The 13,432-nt window shown below is 35.1% G+C and overlaps 1 protein-coding gene across 8 annotated transcripts in view; it reads left to right on the forward strand.

Moving 5' to 3' along the window:
* Nucleotides 1-13,432, forward strand: part of NTNG1 (netrin G1) — a 268,725-nt gene that overhangs the window by 2,862 nt on the left and 252,431 nt on the right. For 7 of the 8 annotated variants that reach the window (XM_087960757.1, XM_087960750.1, XM_026671767.2 and 4 more), the window contains exon 2: nt 5,286-5,992. In XM_087960757.1, coding sequence (XP_087816883.1) covers nt 5,747-5,992 — 246 coding nt within the window. In that variant the 5' untranslated portion in view covers nt 5,286-5,746. Of the gene's footprint in view, nt 1-594; nt 630-5,285; nt 5,993-13,432 lie in introns of all 8 variants that reach the window. The other variant, XM_087960751.1, reaches the window with a different exon arrangement.

Below are 13,432 nucleotides of genomic sequence, written 5' to 3' on the forward strand. Positions count from 1 at the left end.
TCAGCAAATGACACCATTTTGAAAGAGTTTGGGTCCTGCCTGAAAAATATGTCAGCAGCACACTTTGGCATAATAGATGGATGCTCATTCTGTGGCTGTGGTCACAAGTAAATCATAACCAGGAATGTTCTTTCAAGACCAAAATGCAGAATTTCTTGTTTGCAAGACAGGGACTTCTCAGCTCTTTGATACTCGGTTCTTTGCACGCCATTAACTGCTTAAAATTTGGCGGGAAAACACCCAAGAATGATACAGGAAGTTATCCAATGCAGAAGGTACCACGGCTGATTTACTACTGTGACACAGGGAAGCTGGTGGACTTGTAATTGCAGGTGCTTTCCTTCTGTATTTGAGAGGTAATTTCATTATGCCATTGAAAACCTGACATTTCTAAAGAAAGGACCTGTGGTTAAAGGAGGAGAGGTGATTTGTGAAGAGATAGGGATTACCAGGGATTGTTCCTGAAACTTAACTAAGAATACTGCCTTGAAGTGAAAGCCGGTGATTCAGCCTTCGTTCTGCTTTTTGAATATTAGTGATGTGCCACAATTGGTAACATTTTTTGTGTGGTTTCCTTTCCTTGTATTGCTGCAGGCAAGAGAAAGTTGGAATTGTCTGCCACAGGATAAGTATGACTCACACTTCTATTTTTATAGTAAATCTTCCTTGCCTTTCTTCTTCTCCCTTGCTACAAGTTGTTGTTGTTACATCCTCTAATCCCCACTCCTTTAACCTCAAACTATCCACTATTGACCTCATCCCATTCCTAAGAGGTCTGTAAGGGGCGTGCATAAGTGCACAATCGTGCCTACCGTCCCTGTCCTTTTGTTCCCATTTATTCGTACCTATTTCTTGTATTCTTACTCAGGTTTATATTTATACCTATTATCTTGTAAGCAATAGACAAATCAAATCAAATAAATAAAAAAATAAAGTCAGAAGTGTAATACCTGATGGACGTTCCTGAGGAGAAGATTGGTATATTTACCATCAGTCAAAATTGTAAAAATAACTTGGTCTGACTTGATAATTGGAAGTCCTCCCTACCACTTACCTGAATGGATTCAACATTATTTCAAGCCTGAAGGCATAAAGCACATATTCATATCGCCCTGTATTCATTTGTTTAGCAAACTAATTTAGCATTTAAGTAAGTTGGCTTTAAATGCAGAAATTTTGTATTACGTGTGTGTGTATGCACATGTATGTATGTATGTATGTATGTATGTATATATATATATATATATATATATATATGTATGTATGTATGTATGTATGTATGTATAAATAAACATTTAAAGAGAGGTGTCTGTGTGGAACGATAGTTATGTTTTGGATTGTGTTTACAGCATTATTACTGTTGGTCTTTAGGAAAATTCAGCCAGAATTCATACAGAGCAGAGGTTGGAACACAACCCTTAAATTACAATTGACTAATTGCTATATGGATTCCTGGTATGTGTGCATATGTACCTTTATTTTAAAAAAAAAACTATTTCACCTAAAGGAAAGGGCTACATTCAGTTTGATTCGTGGATAATAATGTTAACAAAAGCTTGGAAGTATAACATTATTAACATTATTATCCACGAATCAAATTGAATGTAGCCCTTTTCTTTCCTTTAGGTAACAGTAGGATAGATTTCCAAATAATACATACAAAACTGTTATTTGGGGCTTTACTTTATTTTTAGAATACAGCTCTGTATATATAAAGAGACAGTCCTCACCGGGGAGTTCTATTGATTAACTACCCAATCAGCTTCTTAGTGCCAATTTCTATTACGAGACAATGATCTTTGCGTGTCTGTGGGTGTGGATCTGTGTGTGAGAGAGAAAGACAGAAGGATGCTATTTACAGGGACCAGATCACTACAAGATGCTTCATTTGTCAGCAGTTGCTAATCAGAATGGGAAGTTGGTTGTTTTTCACAGTTAATTGCATCTGGGATATTGTTGGGGGGGGGGGTGTCAGCGGGTATATGTAAACAAGGATTTGCGTGAGACTAAATAGCAGTCCTCTGAATTGCCCCTAAGGGGAAGCTAGGTTGTAGAAGCACTGGTAAAGGGTTAAAATTCTGTAGGTGTGATGAGCTGTCAGTAATAAAGGACACTTTTGGTCTCTGTGTGCCAGAACTCCATTGAATGTCATTAGCATAATCCATTCCCCTGTGGCTTGCAGTCACCTTTCCGTCAGTCTGAGGGGAGAGATTCTAGGGATCACTCTAGTTTCATACAGCAGATTGTGTGATCGCATGGTAAGCAAAGGTTATAACGCTAGAGAGGATTTAGCAAAATAGTCCTCTGTCAGTTTTTAACACTTGTGTTAGAACTGATCTGATATGAACAGAAGAAAAAAAAAATCTGGAAGAAAATCCTACTTTATCCTTCTTCTTTATCACACTAGATGTTCAAACTTGAAAGTCTGATCTTAAGAAAGCTCAAGTAGAAACCTCCATATCAGTCATAACTATTTGGATGGCCTTGACATAAAATTCAGTTCCACGGAAATGCATTTAGGATGGAAGTGAAAATATTCAAGTTCATTTCTACATTGAAGTGTAGAAATCTCATCAGGCTCTTATTTAATGAAGATCTGTATCTCTTGAGTTGCAGTCTACAAATGCCACATGAGGTGCATTCTGCTGTTATTAAAAATTATCATGATCCTTGGCATATGATCTTCAAGCCAATATCTTTCCCTCTGTCAATGAGAGCTCATTAATAATGAGATACTGCCGACTGCTAAGCTATGCTGCGTTAGCTCTTGCCAAACGATGATATTTTTAATACATTAATAATATGTCTGAAACGTAATGGAAAACTATTAATCACACCCTGGACAAGTGCCAGAAATTTAAGCTGTAATTGGCTGTTTCTTGTCAAGCATGCCAGTCGCATGTTCTGATACTTGAATCACCTGCACAAAGGTTTCAACTTTTCTCTTGTCATCTTGTTGAATGAGATCAGTGTTATACTCTATAATTCTGTGTAATTACCATAATCATGACTTTTTACTGGCTTCAACAGTAATTCATTATCTGGGGGAAGAATATACTCCAGATAGAACATTTGCACCAATGTTGCATTTTAGTGCAAATCTTCTGCCATCTTGATTGTTGCTATCATCTATTTGCAATCTGATATGAGTCTCCAATTACTTTATTGAAGGTAGTTAAAATATATGCTTCTCAGAAGTAAAGCTATATTAGAAGGAATTGGACTTAACACCACTATTAAATGGTATAGAAATATATAACTTCTTCGGAATTCATGCGATGCTGTTCTTGGCAATTTGTTAACATATTGTACAAAGCAAGGAACTATTTCTATTTATAAATATTAATTTAAAATGCATGCTTTCAGTCTAAGTAGTCATTTGAAATGAACCAAATCCTGTTTCAGATAGTCACATGTGTAAGTTGGTGATCAGTATGTAAGATTAAAAAATGTAAAAAAAACAAACAAATATCTTGAAGCAGAAGGAGATGACAAAGTTTTAAAAGAGTACCTTTGAGCTCTTTAAAATCCTAAGTTTGCTACCTATGCTGGAGTGTGGTGTACCTCATTCCTGAAAAGAAGCTGAACTTTCTCACAGAACACTGGTTTGTGAAATAAATAGGAAACTCCATGTGTCCATAAGGCAATTATTGTAATTTGCTATGGAAACATTATTCAGCCATCTGTTGGCATTGCATCAGAACTATAGCTGGTTTCTTGATGCAAGATAATGTTATATGTGAATAAAAGGAACCTCTTTACAGATTCGCTTTGCATGCCAGATTCTCTCTGCCTGAAAGTAGGCATTTTTGGCACAAGCTATTATGCTGCACAGGTCATCAAAATGCGGTGTTCTTTTTTATTCATGTGATATCCTAAGTCATTTTCTTAACTCATCAGATCATCAGATACCAAACAGGGAAAATATTGGTTTTGGGGAAACAGCACAATTGCTTCCAGATGTTTTCTGCCATGTGTAGGAATTTAGTAAGAAATTAGTGTGATTCCTTAAAATGTCAGTTAGGAATATAGTACCGGTAATTTGACTGCACACTTATTTTTCAGTAATTGTCTGGAAAGGGCTTATTATTAAATAATGACTAAGATAATACTTAGTAAATGTTGCATTCTTTTTAATAACATTAAAGCAGTTAAAAAACCAGGATGCTGCAATACTTTTGTCAAATGTTTTTGTTAGAATTTAGTTCTAGATTGATATAACCAAAATCTGTATATTCCAGTGATCTGTTATTTCACAAATTGTTAACATCTTTAATACATTTATCATAATTCAGGTGGCATAGTTATTAATTCAAACAAATGTGCACAAATGCATTGCATACAGAAGGGGAGAGAGAGAGAGAGAAAGAGAGAACCCCTGTAGACAGTTCTTTTATCACAGCTTAATTAAAATCTGGTTAGAGAGGAAAGTGTTGAGCTTGGATTGAGCCTGCGGGCTGCCAAGTAGCCATGCCTTGTGTTTAAATGCCTTGCAAAATTGACAGAGGTCAGTGTGAGAATTTCTTTGATGTGTCTTTTCTATCATTTAAATTATCGCCCAGCATTTTACCTACTGCTCCAGTGAACACAGAAGGTAGATTGAGAAGATTGCTTTCTCCTGTGGAAATTGACACATAAAGGGACTTTAAAATAATAACAGCCAGTCTATATAAGGAATTGTTATTATCAGCTGCAAATGAGCCAACTGTTTTCTTTGTCGTTAAACACAATTAAACGAAAGCAGAGCTCTTCCAGTACTAATGAGAAAAAAAAAATCCAAAGAGACAGAAGTGGGCTCATCAGATCACTTATTAAGTTAACAAAAGCTGAGATGTGTAACAGATATTTTGAGCTCTCAGAGGTCTTCTTTTGAAGAGATGAAAAGCATGCAAGTTGTTGTCAGTCCTTTGTCATTGTAATAAAAAAATTTTGACACCTTTGGTAGACTGAGGATTGTATCCCCAATTTGGCTATGAAGTATGTGACTGGTTTGAGTGCTGTTGCTGGTCTCAGGTTTTGACAAGAGGAAAATAATGTTCTATAGACAGACAGACGGATGGATGAAAATGAGACCGGAATTAAATCTCTCATGCCAAAATAATTTTGGTGATGAGTGATTTAGACATTTAGTTTATTTTAGCAAAGTTCCTCCGGTAAAGGTTACCCCGTTGTTGTTTTTTCAATTTACCTTGTATTGAGCAAGTCCCTTAAAATGTCAACATTTCAAATATTTTCTATTGCATTGATCCTGGAACGATAACTCTTACTTTTATTGTTTCTAAAAGGGTGCTGGTGCCAGAAGAAAAGAATGATTGATGGCAAACAGACTGTAAATACCCATCATTTTGGTCCATCAGCTGATTCATCTGTTTGGCAGACTGTTCCTCATGAGCCGGAAAAAAAGAGGATTGGTCAGGATTATTGAAGGTACAGCTGAGGCCTGGCAACACTGCTGAATTGTACCTGGTTTTGGACATTATTTGCATAAGTGATTAAAAGTCCTGAAACACCTGGGAATGTAAGCATCCTTCACTTGGCTTTGAACGACGTATAATAAATAATATGCTTGGCTTCCACCAAAGTTTCCAAAATTAAAAACACAGTTATTGTAACTTAAGCTCTTCTCTCCTTTGGAACATATTTTGCAATAAAGTTGCCTCTCTCTATATGTATATTTATGTATAATAAAGACTGCACTTAGTTCCATATTGGTGATTGCTGTCAAGGCACTCGAAAGGATATAGAGATGTATTTGTCAAGATTCCTGTCTCTCCATGCCCTATGGGTTACTGTGTCTTCGGTAATGCAACATTATCCTTCAGTTTGGGGACATTATGATGTGTGCAAGACACAGATTTATATGGATGAAGACAAGATTTGGGATTATACAGCCTGTCAGCCTGAAGCCATAGATATGATGAAACACGTAAAAGTAAACCTGGATCCGCCTAATATAACATGTGGAAATCCACCGGAGACCTTCTGCGGAATGGTAAGGCAAAAAGTATAAATCTTATCTTTTAAGCATAAAGCATAGCTCTCTCAGAGAAACAGAATAATGTCTGTCCACTGCATCAAGACCAACATCTTTAGTTTAGGACTGGACGGCCTTTTTTGTCATGGGACTAAAAAATGTCCAGCAGAGAGGAAGCATAAGAAGCTTTTAAAGCTGAAGGGTTAAGTAGTCCATTTAAATTTAGTTGAATGAAGGAAAGTGGTTCTTGAGTCAGTGGTATTCTTTTATTGCTTTTTTTTAGGCCTCAGAAAGCCCTGAAATGACTGCATAGATTTATAAGAACCCCCACAAAGGTTATTGTTACATTTTTAAATTTCGATTAGTTGGAAGGGAAAGTATTAGTTGCCCCTGTAATAATCCTACAAAGTGTATATCAACTTAATTTTACTTACCATTTAACTTAAATCTGTTTAGTTTGTGCTGTGGCCTCTATAATTGTGAAAGTTTTGACTTGGCTCAAAAAGCATTGTTATTAGATTGGATGTTAAATTTGTTTCAGTATTTTCAGCTTTTTTAAAAATTAAGCCATAAATGATTTTTGGAATTCTGCACTGTGCTAGGTAATATTTTATATTAAGACAATGGCTTCTGCAGGATTCGCATGGCCTTTAGGAAAATAATCCAGCAACCTGTAGCTATAACAGTTGGGTTTTTCAGAGCTGATAAAAATGTACCATTTTTCCTTAAATATACAGTATTTGATTATGTGTTCCTATTATTTTCCTTCTACCTGCAAAGTATGAAATGTGCTTCTCTGACATGAGCTGAATATTGCATACTGAATGGAGGATGGCTCTCTAATTTGGGTGATACTTCTGAAAGAATAAATGGGGGGGGGGAGTGACAGATTCAGTCAAAAAGCCTGTGCACTGTCCAGCATTCATATCTTGTCAAAGCAAGATTGACAAGTCCAGGGGAAACCAGTCCTGGAGATTTCATTTCCTCATAAAAAGTATGCAGGTGGTATTTCGTATATGTATGCATGCATTTTTGCATTTGTGTTTTATACAACCTGTAGAAGAACAAGACTAAGACAATCTCTCCCACATTCTCCATCTATCTCTATTTAAAACAAATAGTGTTTAAAATTAGGTGGCCCTATATACAGAAGAACCATTCTTGTACTCAAAACAACTCATTCTTGCACACAAAAATCTGCAAATTCACACACACATTTCCATTCCCTTCTTCAAGCAGGAATAGAAGAAGAAAAAATAAACTTCAGGATATTGATTTTGTGAGGAGGAGAATTTACACTGGGAAGGAAAGAAAAGAGAAATCCATGAACAAATCTAAATAGAAAAGAACTCAAAGGCAGAAATAGCTAGACAAGGAAAAGCCTCATTTTGACATTATAAAAAAGGGTAAACATTCAGTATACCATCTCCAAGTTACTAATTTTGAACACCGTTTAGTAACTAAATCTGTAGTCTTTTGTACCTCCTGCCCATTCATGCTCTTTCAACAAATTTTCTATTCTCAGTAGACATAAGAAGAACCTTACAGGATTATTAGGGTTTGGGCATTCTCCGTTCTGGATAGGGATGGTAATCTAGTGATTTAAAATAACTATCACTTTCATGTGAGATTTATGACTTGACATCTGCAAAATTATTCTTGCTTCAGGACTGGGCTCTCAAGATTCAGAAGCTAAAAGAATGAGCGGAGATGTAATCCAGATGCGTTCCCTAATTTATTTGCAATCAGCAGTTCAGATGGTCATTTAATATCTGCCATCGTGAAGCAGATAATAATTAATTTTATAAACTATGTTTGCATGCTTTTTAAACTACTTCAATATTAAACCACCGGTACCTCAGAATCTTAGGACAAAAGCAGAGGGAATGGAGAGAATAGGGAATGGAATTGCATGGGTTAATGCTGTAAAGATTGATTACTCATAACATGTTGTACATCAGTTTTGACTCAACCTGTACGCTGTCATGTTCTGAGAGCAGAGTATCACACACACACTTCAGTCAGAAGCCCCATTGAGATGAGTAAGATTTCTGCAAGAGTGATGCTAGACATGGCACTAAGTCATTTCATTTGGAATAGGCAGCAGAATATCCTACTGGACTGCAGTCATCTGTGATCCACTATATTTAAATTATGGCATACGCTTATGACATATGAAATAAGCTTTTTTGGAGAACTGTTGGAATTTGCGTTTTTGTCGAAGACTAGTTCCTAAGTAGAACATAATGCTTTACAGGTCTCTATGTTAAAAAGCTATCAGCCAGTGACAATAATACTGATCTATATAAAATTACAGTCTGATTCGATATAAGGAAACTTTATCCAAATTATTTGATCTGGTAGAAAGGAATGTGATTTATTTAATTTTGGACACCTGAACTTTTTAGGAATAGTTTCATATGAAAGACAAACATGGAACTTTCCCAATATTTTTTTTAATAATATAAAGTATTTCACATCACATCAATTAAACAATTTAGATATGATAGATTGCATTTTCTTTAAAATATGCCTGGAATCCTTCTGGTAGGTTGCACCCTTTGTTAGGGTCTCTGGTACTTGTGGCTTCAAAAAAGCAGAATTGTGTTACTCCCAAGTTGCACCTCAGCAGGAAGAATGAACTGAGGTCATTAATACAACGTATATTGAGTCTGGCATCTCTTTAATTCTTGAGTTGCCAATTAAAATTTTGAGCACAATGGCTCTACAAAGTGAAATGTGGGGATTGTAATCTACATTTATGATCTTGGTATATTTAGTTATGCCTGTGACAAAGAGGTTAGGGAATTCATTCAGCAAATATTGACAGGAAAGGCAAATACTGTAGCAAGATCCATACTGTGTTGTCTACTCAGCTATGTTATTTAAGGAGAGAAATTTTGTACTCAAGGTTCTCCTGTAGTTCTGTATGTATTTATAAGCTAGGGTGACACACACAGGCAAGTTTTTACCATATGAGATCATTCTAGCCCATGGCTAGATGTAACTAGTATTTCTATCTGCTTTTCAGGAAAACAGAAAGAATCCTAAGTAAGTTCCTGCTGTTCAAAAGTGGGCTAGTTAGACGTAACCTTCTAGGATAAAGCAAAGTATAAGGCAAATTCTGAAAGCACAAATATATTGATTTGATAAAGACTGGAATAAAACAAAATATGCTACTCAACCAAAGCTCTGTTAATTTAAGATCCTAATGGGTCCTACTAATTCCAGATCTTCAAATTAAAAAAAATGTGGATGGGGGGAACTCTTTTTTTAACCATATCTACTGTATTTTGGTATTGGCATATATGGATTTTTTGTTGTTTTCTGAGATATATCTCTAAAAGGAAAGATACTATAGAGAAGAGACTGGGAGGTTGGCAGAGGTAAAGAATAAAGTGCTACTATCTGCAAGCTGCCAATGTTTAACCTGTGATTCACAAAAAGCAGAAGACTGAAATAATGACATATAAAAAAGAAAATTTGCTGTTGGCTAACATAAAGTAGAGCAGCAAGGCAATTTGCAATAGTTGCATTATCCCTTTTGTTCCTGGAAAGTTCATATGGAGAACTTGAAGGCACCTGCAGATGGACATATATGTTTGTGTGGCTCTCGGAGCAGAAGTGCAAAGTATGGCAAGTCTTCAAGTACCACTGTGGATTTCACAGCCAATCAAAACTAAATTAAGAAACAAAGGTTATTAAAAAGAAAGGAAAAGTCTTCCCGCATGTAATTTTGGCACGCTGTTAAGAGCTGAACCTTCAATGTTTTCCATAGAGATTTTCAGCATCATTAATACTGTGTGGCTTTCATTACCAGTACGTTTGCAATTGCTGAGGAAAAATTGCAAAGTAAAGGACTACAGTACCTGGTATCATGATGATGTTTACTGAAATAATTAAACTATCAGATATCTTCCAACAGATGGGTTTAGAAGGCGAAATGAAAATGGGGGTTTTATTTGGAAATGCCTTAATAATACATGCATACCTTGTGCAGAACAACGAATCAATACAGTGCTGTTGTGGCAACATCAAGAACAAATCTACTTTAAGAGGCTGCTAACTGGTAATTTTTCCCAAAGAGGAAAATAACCAATTCAGATGCTACGCCTCCCATTTTCTTTACAAAAGCTCTTCAAAGTGTGAGCTTTGCCTTCTCCCACACTAGAAAATGCTCCCCAAATAGGCTTTTAAGTTTTCATGAATGAAAGTCACACAACTTCTCTAAGTATTCTATCCACATTATATTAATGGCTGACCTTTTTTTTTTTTTTTGAGGCTGTTTTCTGATACTATTTATTTGTTGGCAGGGTGGATAAAAATTGATGGTTTTTTAAAATAAAAAAATTGGATTTTTTAAAAATTTAAATCAGATTTTTTTTTTATTTTTATCAAATTTATTTTAATAAAATGTTTTTGGAGTAAAAATCTATCTAAAGATACTTTCTGTTTAAGGTACATTAATAATTTAGTTTATTCAGCATGATATGGAGCTTAGTTATGTAGCATGAGGCTGTATATTCTGCAATATTTACATTTTTCATAAACTCATTCAATGAATCCAAGCTCTGCAAGCTAAATAGGAAACCTTCATTTTGTTTGCAAATAATAATATTAAAGATTCTAACTACCAGCAAGAATGAGTCTTTACATTTAAAGAGCACCAGCCATTTCAGATCCATCATGGCAGTGCCTGTTAGTGCACTCACCTACTGCCTGCCATGTCTGTCACCTTGTTGTGTCACTGCTGCATCACCAGCCATCCCGTTAAACTTAATGGGACTGTCAGTGAGTCAACAGAGGGTCAGAGGAGGAGCTGCTGTGGGACAGAGATGACAGTTACTCTAAAAATTGTGATTTAAATCGAGCTGATTTAAATCAAACCTTTTTACTAGTGATTTAAATCGTGATTTTAATCACAATTTAAATCGACTTGTTTTAAATCAAATCCACCCTGTTTGTTGGGTTTATTTAAAAAGTTTGTAGGGCCACCTATCTCAACCAAGGAAGAAAAGAAAGAAAATGCATGGATAAAATAGCACAGTTTAAAAACCAGAAGGAAACACAGTTTTCTTTTTTAATTGAGGCTCCTTGTAAAACTGTCGCACAACACAGAAAGGATAGGCATACCTGGCTGCACTAGTGTGTTGGTTTGCTTTTTTTTTTTTTAATATAGTCAAAAGTGATAGTAAAGTTTTAGTACCTTTTAAAAACTGGGCTGCGAGGATTATGAGCTGTGTGTGTTTTCTGCCATGTTGTAAAGTGAATGATGTATGAGTAAAACCAATTAAGTCGCCTTCATTTTCTTTTTAGGTTGAAAAACTGGAGTAATCACATTTATACACATGTGGCAATTGAAAAAAAAATGCTATCCCTTTCCAACCTGCATGATTGACATTAATTTGGGGCCACATCAAAGTATGTAGCATTTCCTCCATGTGACAAGAATCTGGTCACTTCAGATTTCCTAGCTTTACATGTGTAATAGTTCTTTGCTTCACTCAGGCATGAATTAGATGACTTTGATTGACATCTGCTGTAGTTAGAACCAAATGCCTATGCTTAGTATCAACCGTACATATATTTATTGGATTTATATCCTGCTGCTTCTCCAGAATAAGCCAAACAATACATCTATGAAGTCAGCTGAGCTGAAAGTTAGTTGAGTAACTGAACAGAATAGAATAACAGAGAAGGGATCTTGGAGGTCTTTTTTTAAAAAACAAACTATTGATTATAGAACTAAAATATCAAACAAACATACACAACACACAGGAAAAGAAAAGGAAAAGGAAAAAAGAAAATGATTAAAAACTAACAATTCTACTATCGACAGTATGGTTCCTTGTTTGTTACCAATATTGGTGATATATTTGCAAATACATCTTATTGCGAATATATAATTACTACCTCTTTTACATTTTATGTTGTTACCAATATATTTTCTATTTTTGTTCTATCCAGTCATATCAGCATTTCCAGCTTCTATAATATTCTGATGTTTCTTTTTCCTTAAGTGCTAAGGTTAGCTTATCCATCTCTGCACAGGTTGTTATCTTCTGAATAACCATTTCCTCTGTTGGAATATCTGCTTGTTTCCAACACTGCAAAGGTTATTCTGGCTGCAGTAAGAATGTGCAGTATTATATATTTGACTTTTTTAGAAATTTGTCTATTAAATATCCCCAATAAGAAGAATTCTGGTTTTAATTCAATTTGCTCCGCCGTTATTTCCTCTAACCATTTTTTTTATTCTATGCCAGTATCTTTGGGCTTCAGTGCAGGACCACCACACGTGAAAAAATGTTCCCTGTTTCTTTTTACATTTCCAGGAATTCGGATTCATGTTAGGAGACATTTTCACTATTCTCAAGGGCGAAAGATGCCATCTATAAAACATTTTATAGGCATTTTCTTTATATGTTGCTGATTTTGTAATTTTATTATTCCTTGTCCAGACTTTTTCCCATTCTAATAATGTAATGCTACGTCCTATGTTTCTGCTCCAAGCTATCATGTTGCCTTTGACTACTTCCTCTTCTAATTCGATCTCTAATAAGTAATTATAAAATTTAGTTGTTTTTTTTTATCTGGACCTAATAGGATTTTATCTAATTGTTGTGCCTTAGTATAAATTCTGAAATTTTTCTTGTCCTGGCTATATCTATTTTGAATTTGCAAATAAGCCCACTGGTCTACTTGTAGCCCTTGTTCTTGGAGACCTTGCCATGATTTTAAAGTTCTTGCGCATCAAGAAGGTCTTTGTATTTTATCATTTTATTAAGATCTAGATTATCTGGATGTATCACTGAGATCCAGATTGGGATTTTTAAATAATGTTTTTATTTTTTATTTTGTTCCAATTAGCCAATAAGGAATCTCTAATTATATGTCTGTGGAAGTACTTCTGCTTAATTTTTCCAGTGTCCCATAAAAATGCGTGCCATCCCCTCTGTAAATCATGGCCTTCTGAAAATAAGATCCTTTTATTCGACAGATTTAAACCACTCCTTTAACCAAAGTAAGGAGGCTGCACTATAGTATAATTCCCAATTTGGGAGTGCCATACCTCCCTTGCTCTTCATATCTTGCATTGCCTTTAGGTTTATCCTTGGTTTTTTCCCTTGCCAAATAAATTTGGTAATTATCTTGTTAAGTTCCACGAAGTAATTTTTATGTATTTTTATTGGTATTGTTTGGAATAAGTAAATAAATTTGGGCAAAATGTTCATTTTTATAGTGGCAATCCTCCCCAATAAGGAGATTTGCAATTTAACCCATATCTCTAAATCTTTTTTGACTTGCTGTAATAATTTATTATAATTATTTTCCATTAGAGTTTTGCATTGAGCCGTCAACCAAATTCCTAAGTATTTAACTTTTTTTACTATTTGTAATCCCATTGTCCTTTCCAATTTTAGTTTTTGTTTTTCTGTTAAATTTTTAGTTATTAAT

Source organism: Notechis scutatus, chromosome 3, assembly GCF_049901735.1.
Source record: "Notechis scutatus isolate UNSWTSFEM ecotype Mainland chromosome 3, rNotScu1.2, whole genome shotgun sequence".
NCBI lineage: Eukaryota > Metazoa > Chordata > Lepidosauria > Squamata > Elapidae > Notechis > Notechis scutatus.